Here is a 14,600-nt window from a genome sequence, read left to right as displayed (position 1 = left end):
GAAATATTTAGGATTGTTAATAAAAAAGAATAATTAGAAACCTACAAAGAAATGACAACTCTTTTTTAAAGTATTGCTAACATTTTCCAAGATGCTTAATAAGGAATTCATGATTTACAGTAGTCTCAATTGTTTAAATGTTTATAATATTCTGCAATAAAATAAAAGTTGGTATCTTCAAATTTAGTAAGATTGCTCAGAGGTATAGACAATCATTTGGTAATTTATAGTCACCAATGGAACCCAAAGCACTTAATGTTCATTTTGAGTTTAGTGGCTGGCATCTGATAAAGAGGGAGCCCCAAAGGAAGAATCACACAATGACCTAGACAAAAGTCTCATATTAGTGTCAGCATAAGATAAACTGATTGTAACTGTCAGGTGTATTGTCTAGAGTGAGGTTTTGATGAGGAAATTTGAGAAACCTTGTCTTGTTCATCACAGGAATAGTTCTTGATATGAATTCAATCATATTAAACAACTGTAGAGTCACAAAGCTAGCCAGGATTTTATGAGATTAACTGATCTATCCCTCACCTTGAGATAAAACCTTCATGCCACAAAATTCCGCCATTTGTTGCTGAAATTTAATATATTCTTTGAGAAAAACAAGACCATTCATTCATTTGGCAAATCTTTTGTGTGTGAACTACACACTAGGCACCATTGTAGGAGCTTGATATACATCAGTAAATAAAACAAGCAAAGATCTCTACCTTCATGGAACACATAGTCTAATAAGAGAATGCAAATGACTCTATAAGCTTCCCTTTAGTCAGTGTCAGTAATCGTAACTGATAATAATACAGTAATGCTTATATGTGTTTGAAACTGGTTTTCTGATATTATAAGAAAATATTCACAAATAAACCCAATCAATAATAGGTTGTGCGTGAAAGAAGAGTGTATAATTGTTTTCATTAACAATCCACTTTATCTTCAGATGAGGAAAGTAAGGTTCAAAAATTTGACTGTGTTGGATGTGTAAATTAAGTCTTCAAATCCAATCCAATATTCCTAATTTTTTGACCAGACTTTCAAATGCATCTTTTCCCTAAATTGGCTTGTCACAGTTTTCTGACAGAAACCAAACATGAATAGTTGAAGAAAAAGAAGAAGGGGTATTTATTTATTTATTTATTTATTTACTTACTTACTTACTTACTAGTACCATGGATTGTTAGAGATTCCTAACAACTGAGTAACATCTGTCCCTTTTTATTGTTTTGTTTAAGAGGGTCTTATTTTTTAGTTTAAGAAGAGTTGCATAGGGCCTCACTATATTACTGAGGCTGGCTTTAAACTTGACATCCTTCTGCCTCAGCCTCAGAACTGCTAGGATTACAGGTGTGCATCACTGCACCCAACAAGGAGGAGTTTATTATAAGGAAATTGAAGTTCCTCAAAGCAGAAATAGGGCTGAATTTGGGAAATAGACTTTCAAAAACTGTTACGACTGTCTGTATACCCCTTGTTTTACTCCTCTGGAAAAAGCGTCTTCATGATTGAGGTCAGAATAACCTAATGGTTTCTGGCCTACATTCAAATCCTGGTTATGTTACATATTAGCTGAATGATCTACAATGGGTCTATTAATTTCTTTAATCTTTGGTTTCCACATTTGTTAAAATTAGGATGATTTAGTGCTTATCTGATAGAATTACAGAAAAAAAAAAGGAAATTAAATAACATCCATGGCTTGGCACAAATACTTAGTAAGTAGTATTCAATAAACATGCACATCATTATTCAATGAGAGATGTCAGGAACTGAGCTGAACTGAGGAAGGCTGAGCTGCCAGGTGTGGGACTTTTCATTTAAGACAAGCTGCTAAAATGATGGTAATAATCAAGGGTATATTCTACTTGCTGTGAATCTAGAAAGAAAGTGTTGGCTCCACTAAGGTTCTATTTTCACTATAGGATCAGTCAAAAGTCAGATATGTCCATATACTTTGGGGCATTTGTGTCAATGCATGAGGAGCCCTAGACACAAGGCCCTTTTCAATTGTATGGGCCTAGGGTTGGGGGTGGGAAAGTGGAAGATCTGGAAGTGGATAAAATAGGCATCATTCTGGTGTCACATATTTTAGTGACAATTTTCAGCCTCATATCCTATTTAAAACAACAACCAAAAATTAGATTACTTGAGAAAGTGACACTGGTCAGCTTTTACAAAGAAAGCCAGTAAAAGTTATTCCTTTATACAATAAGTTTAAATAAACACTATAAATCATATTTCCTGAGTGTTAGACCAACCTTTATAAAAATCTGGGAGGGAGGTTGAAATTACCTAGCAAGGCTTGAAAGATACTGAAGCCTAAGTCCCACTCCTCTCCTGGAGTTTCTAATTTAATGTTCTAGAGTTTAGCTGAAGTATCAGATATTTTAAAAGTGTTCTAGGCTATTCTAAGATGCAACCAAAGCTGAGAACCACAGCTTTAGAGACATGCTTTATCATTGAGATTACTAAGTCACCTCTGAGAATGAAACTTGAGCAAGGAACAAATGAATGCTGATGTGTAAGAATAAGAGTATCAAATACTTCTTTAATCTTTATGTGCCAAGGACACTTCTCAGTTCTTGACATATATTCAATCAGTTAATACTCCCAACAGCCCTATGAAGCTGTTGTTTTTACTATTCCCATTGTATTTTGTTATTTTTTCTTTTTTATTATTCTAGTTTGAGAGGTGAGAAAATAAGACTGACAGCACACCCTCATTAGAGTAGATGCTCAAACCAAAGCAGTATAGTTGTGGAGTTTCTAATGTTTCTGGAGTTTCTAACTGCTATGATATATTGCCTCTAAGTATCATGTAACAGTAATTTTATACCAAATAGAATTATAAAAAACAGAAAACTTAATAATGGTAGAATATCATTAAATCAGTTTAATGCCAGTTGATAACTAGCAGTGCTTACTATGTCTTCATAATACATCATTGAGCTATTTCCATATATAATGTATGTGTGTGTATGCTTATGTATGTATATGTGCACATATTGCTTTTAATGTTTATATTCATTCACAGAAATAAGTTAACAAGTTCATCTTGTTACGCAGTATAAAAGCTTTTGTTTTCAATAGCAAAGCAAGGAAACATCAGCAGTCAAATTGTGTGCATTTTGTTTGTTTTTTTCTGACTTCTCAAAGACATTTTCTTCTGAAAGAAACTCAAGTGTTAAGGCTATTCCACATAATCTAAAGAAGGACTACTACTTCATGGTAATGATCAAATTGTAGGATTATATGCTCTAGGGAGCAAGTCTTACAAATCAAACCTATTTTACAGGTAGAAAATACCATAAAGAAAATTTTTATTGGAAGGATTACTGGCACATTGCATTCCTACACATGTCAAAGTGGAAAACATTCCAATTTAGCTCTACAAAACATGTATCTGAGTCAACCAGCCACATATATATACACACTTTCTTTTCCACTACAGAAGTAGTATTTAGCAAATAAATTTTGCACATTTCTAAATGGCTGGTGTTCAAGCCTATTTGCCCACCATTTTGTTATTTCCTCTTTGGGTTCAAAGGCTGAGAAAGCAAGCAAATGCAACCCAGCACCTGGCAGCACGTAGCCCTATGAGTAGTAAACATTTCAAGTCCCACCACTGGAGCTTTAATAGCTAGGGTTCGTTTCTTCCATATGAGTACAAGCTAATAAATGCAGGGCATTCCATTCAGTATGCAATTAAGATCTCTCTCGACTCCTGTTATTAAAGTCTACAAACTATTGAGCGTAAAATTAAAGTTGAGCAGTTCAGCTGTTTTTGACATCTAACACAGCCTGAAAAATAGTGATGTAAAACTCCAGAGTCAAAAGTCATCCCTTACAGACCACGGGCAAATGAAAAGCAAAAACACTGAGGAGAAAAGAGTAAATATATAAAACTTTATCATCAGTTTGGCTCATGCTTCTGGGCTCATGCAAATACATCAACCAGTTTGTTGAACACAAGATATTACATTGATTTTAACAGAATGCTACACGATTGTTATTGCCAAAGCTCCAATGAAGGAAATAATTAGAGGACTAAGCATTTTAAAGCTTTCAAAATGACTTTAGGCAATAACCAGAAATACTATAGGAATTCTATATGCTGTGATTGGAAGGATATGGAATTGGTTCTTACTTTTTATCTCTCCTAAATTTTCTCTGGACTGCCAGACCATAGAAGAGAGTGGATCTTGTTTTGCCATCAGCAGTGTGACATTTTGTAAATCTCATGCATGGCCAGGGTGACTTTTATTATTATTTTATTTATAAAGCACTCTGCTGAATAGATAGTATGAGATTGTGTATACATTATCTTTATTAGTCTCTGGCTTCATTGTTTAAAAAAAAGTAAATAGAAACAAACAAACAAACAAACAACAACAACAACAAAAAAAAAACACAACCAGGAGAAAACAACCTTGACACAACCAGAGAAGTCAAGTTAATGAGATTTCAAACACTGAAACCAAAGAAGTTGTTATATAAGCCTCACACTTGAACCTAAGTGAAATTCTTCCAGGTTTTCTCAGCACTATGCCTATCAGTCTTGCTATGCTACAAGGAATATTACCTGTTGGAGATGCTAATTCAATTTGAATCTATGTGAACCTAACTCATTTTTATTGCTTATTATTGGAAGGAGTTATTATAATCAGAATATCTTGAAGTGAACCTCAGGGAGATGAAGGGTTTGAACAGAAATGAAAGGAATCTTAAACTTGAGAAATTCTTCAAAAGATGTAGACAATCAACCTTTCCTCTATGTGTTGCTGTTGTTTATTTTCTTTTTCATCTTTGTCTGCATTTTGAGAGGTATCACCAGGCCTTAGGACAAATGAAACATGATCCACATTTATTTTTTAGTAAGTTGATTCCACAAAATAGAGTTCCAGAAATATTTTTGAACAACTTTTGTCCACTTCATTTTTCTACAACTTTCCTTTACACAATGCCTAGTTAATTGCCTAAGTAGATAAAAGATAACAATGGAAAGATCAACATCTGTGTCTCCCTCTCTGGAAAATGGGGATAAGATTGCTTGCTACCTTCCTCAAAGAGTTTTTCAAGTTAATATAAGCACAGATCTTAAATAATTGGCACACTCTGTACACTGTATAAAGCAAAACTGCATTAAAAAGCACTGAATGTGGAAGTTAAACAGAGCTAGTTTAAATCCTAGCTTCATCTCTTAGTAGCTATGTGAACTTAATTGAGACCTTAGTTACTTTGTGAAATAATAATGCTGATAGCACCTTCTCAATTAGCTATTGTGAGGCCCAAATTAGATCCTGTATAAAGAGCTTAGTAAGCATTATAAGAAGTACTCAATATAGGAAATAAGTGTCGTCTTAGTTTCTTATTGATAGCTTATGCCTCATTTTTGATGTGATGAATAGGTATATTTTATATCTAGTATTCCAAAGAATCTGTAACCTAAACATTCTGTACATTCTAAAACCTGGTCCTTGAACATCTCAGTTCTTGATGGCCACAATTGATATGAAAGTCAGATAACAACAACATGAAAAGAAGACTACAGAAAAGTGAAAAATCCTCATTGTACAGGAGAGAATTGCTGTCTCACCAGAAGTATGAGAAAGACAATCCAACCAAATATTAAAATTTAAAAACAAAGTGAGCAGAAGCCTCATATATTGTGTGAATAATGTCCAAGTCATTGCCTGTGTCTGAAGATGACATATATTTACCTGTTCTACCTACCCCAGATTGGTTTTTGGTGTTATTTCAACAAGAAAAGTGCTTTAGGATTTTAAAAACATTGATCATATTTAATTATATTTAAACAAGGGCATAATTAAGAAAAAGCTGGAAAGTGTTAAGTGTTTGTCCAGAGGATTGTTGAAACAAATTGCTCCCAACTTTTGTTGCTAATCCAATAGTAAATATTTGACCACAGCACCAAAATCCTGTGGTCACATTGGTGCTGATGAATATCATTTATTTAGGTAAACTGACAATAGGTTCACCAAACTTAAAAAATAACTCTAGGGCTTACAGAAAAGAAACCCCTATTTTTGCTTTGGCAGCTTAGACATACTTATCATGAATAATATTCTAATTTAAAGGCTATTTGTTAACCCTAAAGTTGTGTAATGTAATTATAAAATATGGAGATAGCACATTGAAAATTCATCTCTTCAGTTAATGTAACCAGTGTCACATTTTCCACCAATATTATTTGGTCTAATCCTCTTGAAGTGAGTAGAAAAAGTGGATATAAGAAATGTGATTGATGATAGACTTTGGTCGACCTCAGAAGAGAACAGAAGCTCAAAATACATTTCATAAAGTTCAAAATTTGGCAAAAGGACTGCAGTATCTCTGATAATTAGACTTTCAACACATTTGGATTTGCTAATTGGATCTCAGTTCTAATTAGACTTTTTTATATAACTAAGAATGACATATCGTTGTATGAATTTAATGTGCTTTTACAGTTGAAACGAACAATTAGCAGCCTTTTCTAAATTATTTAATATAGAAAAAGCTGGCTGCGTTATTTTTATTGTGTCATCTTCTTTTACAATATATTGCATATGTTTGAGTTTTCTTAATTAAATCCCTTTTAGGAACTCAAAGAGAAACTTGAGTTTTTACAGGAAGCACCTAAATGGTTTATTTGTGAGGGAAACTTGCCAATATGTTGATGACTTTGGAAACCACAAACAAAATGCAGTATAAGAAAATAAATCATAGCCATCAGGAGGAAACAGCACAAATAACCAGGTGTCCTGATAAGCATTCAGTTAATCAAAAACAGTCTCCAAATATGACTAGAGCTCTGTTACATTTTAAAAGCATGCAAATGCAGAATAGATTCCCAAAAGTGAGGGCTCATTGAGCTGAAATCAGAGTTAATATCATGACATTTCTTCCCAAGGTATGCATCTCTTTCTTTTCTCTGTATTTCTGATTGAGACTTGTCAATTTTTAATCCTGTTGAGATTTACATAGTTAGTCAATTTTAAACTAGTAGCCCTCAGATTTGCATATTATAAGAGTTAATAACTACATGAAGGTATAAAATTAAGCCAGCATTTTGGAGAATAAAGAGCGGTGAACCATTGTACAACTTAAAAAAAAAAAAAGCTGTTACCAAAATATTCAGACAAATTGGTAGCATTGACAAAAAGACAAATTATGTTGCTTTATACACTGTGAATACTTCAAAAACAAAATATGCATGATATTTTTCCTCAAAAGCATTTGTACTCTTAAAAAAACAAAAATAATTTTAAATATTTTAATAGTTATTTTTCCAAGTAAAAACAGTGTCAGATCAAATTAAAGTATTAATGCTGTGAGAAAATTAAACTGGTGCAGTAATTGATATATTAGAGTAGATGTTATTCTGGAATTATAGTTTTTCAATTAGTGCATTACTGTGACTGAGTTATTGTTGTATATATAACTCCTCATTAAGTCAGATGTCCTCCATGAGCCTCCAAAAACATGCTGGACACTGTCATACACCAGAAGATGATATTTCAAAGCAGGAAATAGCATTTCTGATTGTTTTATTTGTTGCTAAAAAAGAAAGCCCAAGCAGGACCCTTTCTATGCTAATTGTTCCAAGAGCTATCACAGGGTTCTCTATAAGGTCTCTTCAGTGGCAACTGGACTATTCTTCAGGCAGAAAAGTGACCGAAGCTATTTTATTTTTCAGCTTGGGTGCTGGAATCCTGTCACAGGTCTAAATGGGTCACTGACTGACAAGAAACTGGAGAATAACATGCGTGGAGTGGTTCTACGTGTGGTAACTGTTCTGGTAAGTCTTATCTAAGCCTTGATTTTGGCTTCTAGAGGCTCCTTTACCGTCCATTTATGTTTGTGAGTTGGTTCCACAGTCTTAAAAAAGTTTTTAATAAATCTTGATTACCTGTTTAATATATTTTAATGGTTATATTTTCTAACTTTCAATTATGCAGATCAGGATCAGGTTTCTGCAGGCTTTTCTTTAATTATGATGCTTTTTCAGGAACTTTCTTAGGCATTTTAGACTCTATTTTATCCTTCTAGAATTTTCTACTCACAAAGTAGAGGTTTCCCTGAGGCATTCTCTCACTGGAACTGTAGTATGCATAAGGGAAGATGACCGTGATGAACAAAGGTAGATGTGGATAAAATGTAGTACATTCAGTAATGGTGAAACATTAATAAACTAAAAAAATCCTTTTCTAATAAAGACTTACTTCAAAAACAAGATCATTTAATTATTTAATAAGCATATATTGAGTACCTGCTGTATTATCAGCTCAGTGCTGACTACTGGGGACAAATAAAATAAGCAAATATGATTCTGTCTTTATGAGTCTTATGTATTGATTCTATGAATGGGATTATTCACATGAAACATCAGGTTCAATTCCATTTAGTTGTTAAAAAATCAGTAAATGGTAGCTACTATCATTGTTCTATACATTATTATATCCTTTTAGTAAGGATGTAAAATAAAGTAATAGAAATATTATTTTAATATAAATGCTCTTAAGCTATAAAATACTCAAGTGGCTACTGCCTAAACAGCCACAGAACATGATGACATGCACTCTTCGTGCTGTTCTGAAATGTTTAATTTTTTTGCTAATAGGGTATCTTTCAAAACCTAATAGCCCATATGCACTTTTTTTGTTTAGAAAATCTAATACATTTTTAAATTTGAAAAGGATCTCCTGTAAACTAAATTAATTACAGAATTAATAAATGGGAGAGGCAGTCTTTTTGATATGTTGATAATAATTGGGTTTTTATCAAAGTTTATAATACTAACCTTTTTTACAAATTAAATAGACCTAACTTAATTTCTTTTTTTTAAACACTAAATTTATATTTAATAGTAAATGTAAAAGTTAAAATATTTTATATTAGAAGTTGAGCTTTTGTCTACATTCTATTTTAGTTATACAATTGGTATACCTTTTCAATGGACATAGTGTCACTCTTGCATTGTCAGTATTAGATACACTTCTTTTTTTTTAGACTTAAAAACAAGAATCATTTAATCATCTCAATAGATGCAGAAAAGGCACTTGGCAAAATACAGCATCCATTCATGTTCAAAACACTAGCAAAGTAAGGATAGAAAGAATATACTTCAACATTGTATAAAGCTATATATGAGAAATCCTAGGCCAACATCACTCTGTCCAAGAGTCTGGGAAAGAACAGGGACCTCATGAAGAGGGTACGGTAGCACTTTTCCTGCTCAGGGACATGGACATGGCTCTGTTGTGTCTGTAGTGTCTCCTCAGTGCTTTCCATGGGCAGCGTTTTCCTCCTCCCACTGTCCACAGCCTTCATTTTCTACTTCCATTTAGATACTCTCCACTGCAGAGTTGGGTCTAATACCAAGATAGATTTTGAACAAATAAGTGCAGAGCCTGGCTCTACTGGTACTTGATGTGTGATCTTGGGCAAAAAAAAAAAAAGTTAAGCTCCCTAAAATATGGAGTTAAACAATACCATTTAGAACTGTGGTGGAGGTCAGAAGAAATAAAAATAAGTAACATATGTAGAAATGGACTGGATCATAGTAAGCATTCACTATATGGCAGACATTATGAGAATATTCTGGTTTTTGAATGTTTAGTTAACTCCAGGTCCCTTTATTTTTTTTTTTTTTTTAGTAAGTAGAGAATACTTTTATTAGATTGAACATGTCCTCAATTTAAATTTTTATATTGAGGGGCTGGGGATGTGGCTCAAGCGGTAGCGCGCTCGCCTGGCATGCGTGCGGCCCCGGGTTTGATCCTCAGCACCACATACAAACAAAGATGTTGTGTCCACCGATAACTAAAAAAATAAATATTAAAATTCTCTCTCTCTCTCTCTTTAAAAAAAATTTATATTGAAATATTCTAATATTTAGTTCAAATATATTAAAAGGCACTGTCTTTTTTCATTTTTCTACTTAATGGAGGTGACTTTTTTTTCTTGTGGAATTATTTGTCAAATAAATGACCTCCAGGTCCCTTTAGAGAGTAGACTTGTACCAGACTTGGGCCCAAATCCTTGGGTCCACTTTCTTTTTTTTTTTTTAATTTTTTATTGTTGGTTGTTCAAAATATTACATAGTTCTTGATGTATCATATTTCATACTTTGATTCAAGTGGGTTATGAACTCCCATTTTTACCCCGTACACAAATTGCAGAATCACATCAGTTACACATCCATTGATTTACATATTGCCATACTAGTGTCTGTTGTATTCTGCTGCCTTTCCTATCCTCTACTATCCCCCCTCTCCTCCCCTCCCCTCTTCTCTCTCTACCCCCTCTACTGTCATTCATTTCTTCCCCTTGTATTATTTTCCCCTTTCCCCTCACTTCCTCTTGAATGAAATTTTGTATAACCCTGAGGGTCTCCTTCCATTTCCATGCAATTTCCCTTCTCTCTCCCTTTCCATCCCACCTCTCATCCCAGTTTAATGTTAATCTTCTTCTCATGCTCTTCGTCCCTACTCTGTTCTTAGTTACTCTCCTTATATCAAAGAAGACATTTGGCATTTGTTTTTTAGGGATTGGCTAGCTTCACTTAGCATAATCTGCTCTAATGCCATCCATTTCCCTGCAAATTCTATGATTTTGTCATTTTTTAATGCAGAGTAATACTCCATTGTGTATAAATGCCACATTTTTTTTATCCATTCATCTATTGAAGGGCATCTAGGTTGGTTCCACAGTCTTGCTATTGTGAATTGTGCTGCTATGAACATCGATGTAGCAGTGTCCCTGTAGCATGCTCTTTTTAGGTCTTTAGGGAATAGACCGAGAAGGGGAATAGCTGGGTCAAATGGTGGCTCCATTCCCAGCTTTCCAAGAAATCTCCATACTGCTTTCCAAATTGGCTGCACCAATTTGCAGTCCCACCAGCAATGTACAAGTGTACCCTTTTCCCCACATCCTCGCCAGCACTTGTTGTTGTTTGACTTCATAATGGCTGCCAATCTTACTGGAGTGAGATGGTATCTTAGGGTGGTTTTGATTTGCATTTCTCTGACTGCTAGAGATGGTGAGCATTTTTTCATGTACTTGTTGATTGATTGTATGTCCTCCTCTGAGAAGTGTCTGTTCAGGTCCTTGGCCCATTTGTTGATTGGGTTATTTGTTATCTTATTGTCTAATTTTTTGAGCTCTTTGTATACTCTGGATATTAGGGCTCTATCTGAAGTGTGAGGAGTAAAGATTTGTTCCCAGGATGTAGGCTCCTTATTTACCTCTCTTATTGTTTCTTTTGCTGAGAAAATACTTTTTAGTTTGAGTAAGTCCCATTTGTTGATTCTAGTTATTAACTTTTGTGCTATGGGTGTCCTACTGAGGAATTTGGAGCCCGACCCCACCGAATGTAGATTGTAGCCAACTTTTTCTTCTATCAGACGGTGTGTCTCTGATTTGATATCAAGCTCCTTGATCCATTTTGAATTAACTTTTGTGCATGGCGAGAGAAAGGGATTCAGTTTCATTTTGTTGCATATGGATTTCCAGTTTTCCCAGCACCATTTGTTGAAGATGCTATCCTTCCTCCATTGCATGCTTTTAGCGCCTTTATCAAATATAAGATAGTTGTAGTTTTGTGGATTGGTTTCTGTGTCCTCTATTCTGTACCATTGGTCCACCCGCCTGTTTTGGTACCAGTACCATGCTGTTTTTGTTACTATTGCTCTGTAGTATAGTTTGAAGTCTGGTATCGCTATACCGCCTGATTCACACTTCCTGCTTAGCATTGTTTTTGCTATTCTGGGTCTTTTATTTTTCCATATGAATTTCATGATTGCTTTCTCTATTTCTACAAGAAATGCCGTTGGGATTTTGATTGGCATTGCATTAAACCTATAGAGAACTTTTGGTAATATCACCATTTTGATGATGTTAGTTCTGCCTATCCATGAACAGGGTATATTTTTCCATCTTCTAAGATCTTCTTCTATTTCTCTCTTTAGGGTTCTGTAATTTTCATTGTATAAGTCTTTTACCTCTTTTGTTAGGTTGATTCCCAAGTATTTTATTTTTTTTGAAGATATTGTGAATGGAGTGGTTGTCCTCATTTCCATTTCAGAGGATTGGTCGCTGATATACAGGAATGCCTTTGATTTATGCGTGTTGATTTTATATCCTGCCACTTTGCTGAATTCATTTATTAGCTCTAATAGTTTCTTTGTAGAGCCTTTTGGGTCTGCTAGGTATAGAATCATATCATCTGCAAATAGTGATAATTTAAGTTCTTCTTTTCCTATTTTGATGCCTTTAATTTCTTTCGTCTGTCTAATTGCTCTGGCCAGTGTTTCGAGAACTATGTTGAACAGAAGTTGAGAGAGAGGGCATCCCTGTCTTGTTCCAGATTTTAGAGGGAATGCCTTCAGTTTTTCTCCATTCAGAATGAAGCTAGCCTGAGGCTTAGCATAGATTGCTTTTACAATATTGAGGTATGTTCCTGTTATCCCTAGTTTTTCTAGAGTTTTGAACATAAAGGGATGCTGTACTTTGTCAAATGCTTTTTCCGCATCTATCGAGATGATCATATGGTTCTTATTTTTAAGTCTATTGATGTGGTGAATAACATTTATTGATTTCCGTATATTGAACCAGCCTTGCATCCCAGGGATGAATCCTACTTGATCATGGTGCACAATTTTTTTGATATGTTTTTGTATCCGATTCGCCAGAATTTTATTGAGGATTTTTGCATCTAGGTTCATTAGAGATATTGGTCTGTAGTTTTCTTTCTTTGAAGTGTCTTTGTCTGGTTTAGGAATCAGGGTGATGTTGGCCTCGTAGAATGAATTTGGAAGTTCTCCCTCTTTTTCTATTTCCTGAAGTAGCTTGAAAATTATTGGTATTAGTTCCTCTTTAAAGGTTTTGTAAAACTCTGCTGTATACCCATCCGGTCCTGGGCTTTTCTTAGTTGGTAGTCTTTTGATGGTTTCTTCTATTTCCTCAATTGATATTGGTCTGTTTAGGTTGTCTATATCCTCCTGACTCAATCTGGGCAGATCATATGACTTAAGAAATTTATCGATGCCTTCACTATCTTCTAATTTATTGGAGTATAAGGATTCAAAATAATTTCTAATTATCTTCTGTATTTCTGAAGTGTCTGTTGTGATATTGCCTTTTTCATCCCGTATGCTAGTAATTTGAGTTCTCTCTCTTCTTCTCTTCGTTAGCATGGCTAAGGGTCTGTCGATTTTATTTATTTTTTCAAAGAACCAACTTTTAGTTTTGTCAATTTTTTCAATTGTTTCTTTTGTTTCGATTTCATTATTTTCAGCTCTGATTTTAATTATTTCTTGCCTTCTACTTCTTTTGCTGTTGTTTTGCTCTTCTTTTTCTAGGATTCTGAGATGAAGTATGAGATCATTTATTTGTTGGTTTTTCCTTTTTTTAAGGAATGAACTCCAAGCAATGAATTTTCCTCTTAGAACTGCTTTCAATGTGTCCCATAAATTCCGATATGTTGTGTCTGTGTTTTCATTTATCTCTAAGAATTTTTAATTTCCTCCTTGATGTCTTCTATAACCCATTGATCATTCAGTAACCTATTGTTCATTCTCCAAGTGATGCATGATTTTTCCTTCCTTCTTTTATTGTTGATTTTCAGTTTCATTCCATTATGATCAGAGAAGATGGATGGTATTATCTCTACTCCTTTATATTGTCTAAGAGTTGCCCTGTGACATAATATATGATCTATTTTTGAGAAGGATCCATGTGCTGCTGAGAAAAAAGTGTAACTGCTTGATGTTGGGTAGTATATTCTATATATGTCAATTAAGTCTAGGTTATTAATTGTGTTATTGAGTTCTATAGTTTCCTTATTCAACTTTTGTTTGGAAGATCTGTCCATTGGTGAGAGAGGTGTGTTGAAGTCTCCCATGATTATTGTATGGTGGTCTATTAGACTCTTGAACTTGAGAAGAGTTTGTTTGATGAACATAGCTGCACCATTGTTTGGGGCATATATATTTATGATTGTTACGTCTTGTTGGTGTATGGTTCCCTTGAGCAGTATGTAGTGTCCCTCTTTATCCCTTTTGATTAACTTGGGCTTGAAATCTATTTTATTTGATATGAGTATGGACACTCCTGCATGTTTCCAAAGTCCATATGAGTGATATGATTTTTCCCAACCTTTCACCTTCAGCCTATGTATGTATTTTCCTATCAAATGCGTCTCCTCTAGGCAGCATATTGTTGGGTCTTGTTTTGTGATCCATTCTACTAGCCTGTGTCTCTTAATTGGTGAGTTTAAGCCATTAACATTTAGGGTTATTATTGAGATATGGGTTGTTCTTCCAGCCATATTTGTTTATTTATGTTACTAACATGGTTTGTTTTCCTCTTTGATTATTTTTCCCCCCTTTACTGTCCTACCTCCCACTGTTGGTTTTCATTTTTATTTTCCATTTCCTCTTCCTGTAATGTTTTGCCGAGGATGTTTTGAAGAGATGGTTTTCTAGCTGCAAATTCTTTTAACTTTTGTTTATCATGGAAGATTTTAATTTCATCTTCCATCCTGAAGCTTAATTTCGTTGGATACACAATTCTTGGTTGGAACCCATTTTCTTTCA

General features: G+C 34.3%; 1 protein-coding gene across 2 annotated transcripts in view; it reads left to right on the top strand.

Annotated features, from left to right (window-relative positions):
- Window positions 1-14,600, top strand: part of Grid2 (glutamate ionotropic receptor delta type subunit 2) — a 1,380,466-nt gene that overhangs the window by 1,005,514 nt on the left and 360,352 nt on the right. For both annotated transcript variants that reach the window (XM_027926659.3, XM_027926658.3), the window contains one exon: window positions 7,700-7,801. In XM_027926659.3, coding sequence (XP_027782460.1) covers window positions 7,700-7,801 — 102 coding nt within the window. The remainder of the gene's footprint in view (window positions 1-7,699; window positions 7,802-14,600) is intronic.

Source organism: Marmota flaviventris, chromosome 7, assembly GCF_047511675.1.
Source record: "Marmota flaviventris isolate mMarFla1 chromosome 7, mMarFla1.hap1, whole genome shotgun sequence".
Lineage (NCBI taxonomy): Eukaryota > Metazoa > Chordata > Mammalia > Rodentia > Sciuridae > Marmota > Marmota flaviventris.
Note: the sequence above shows the minus strand (reverse complement) of the source record. Positions and strands in the feature narration are given on the sequence as shown.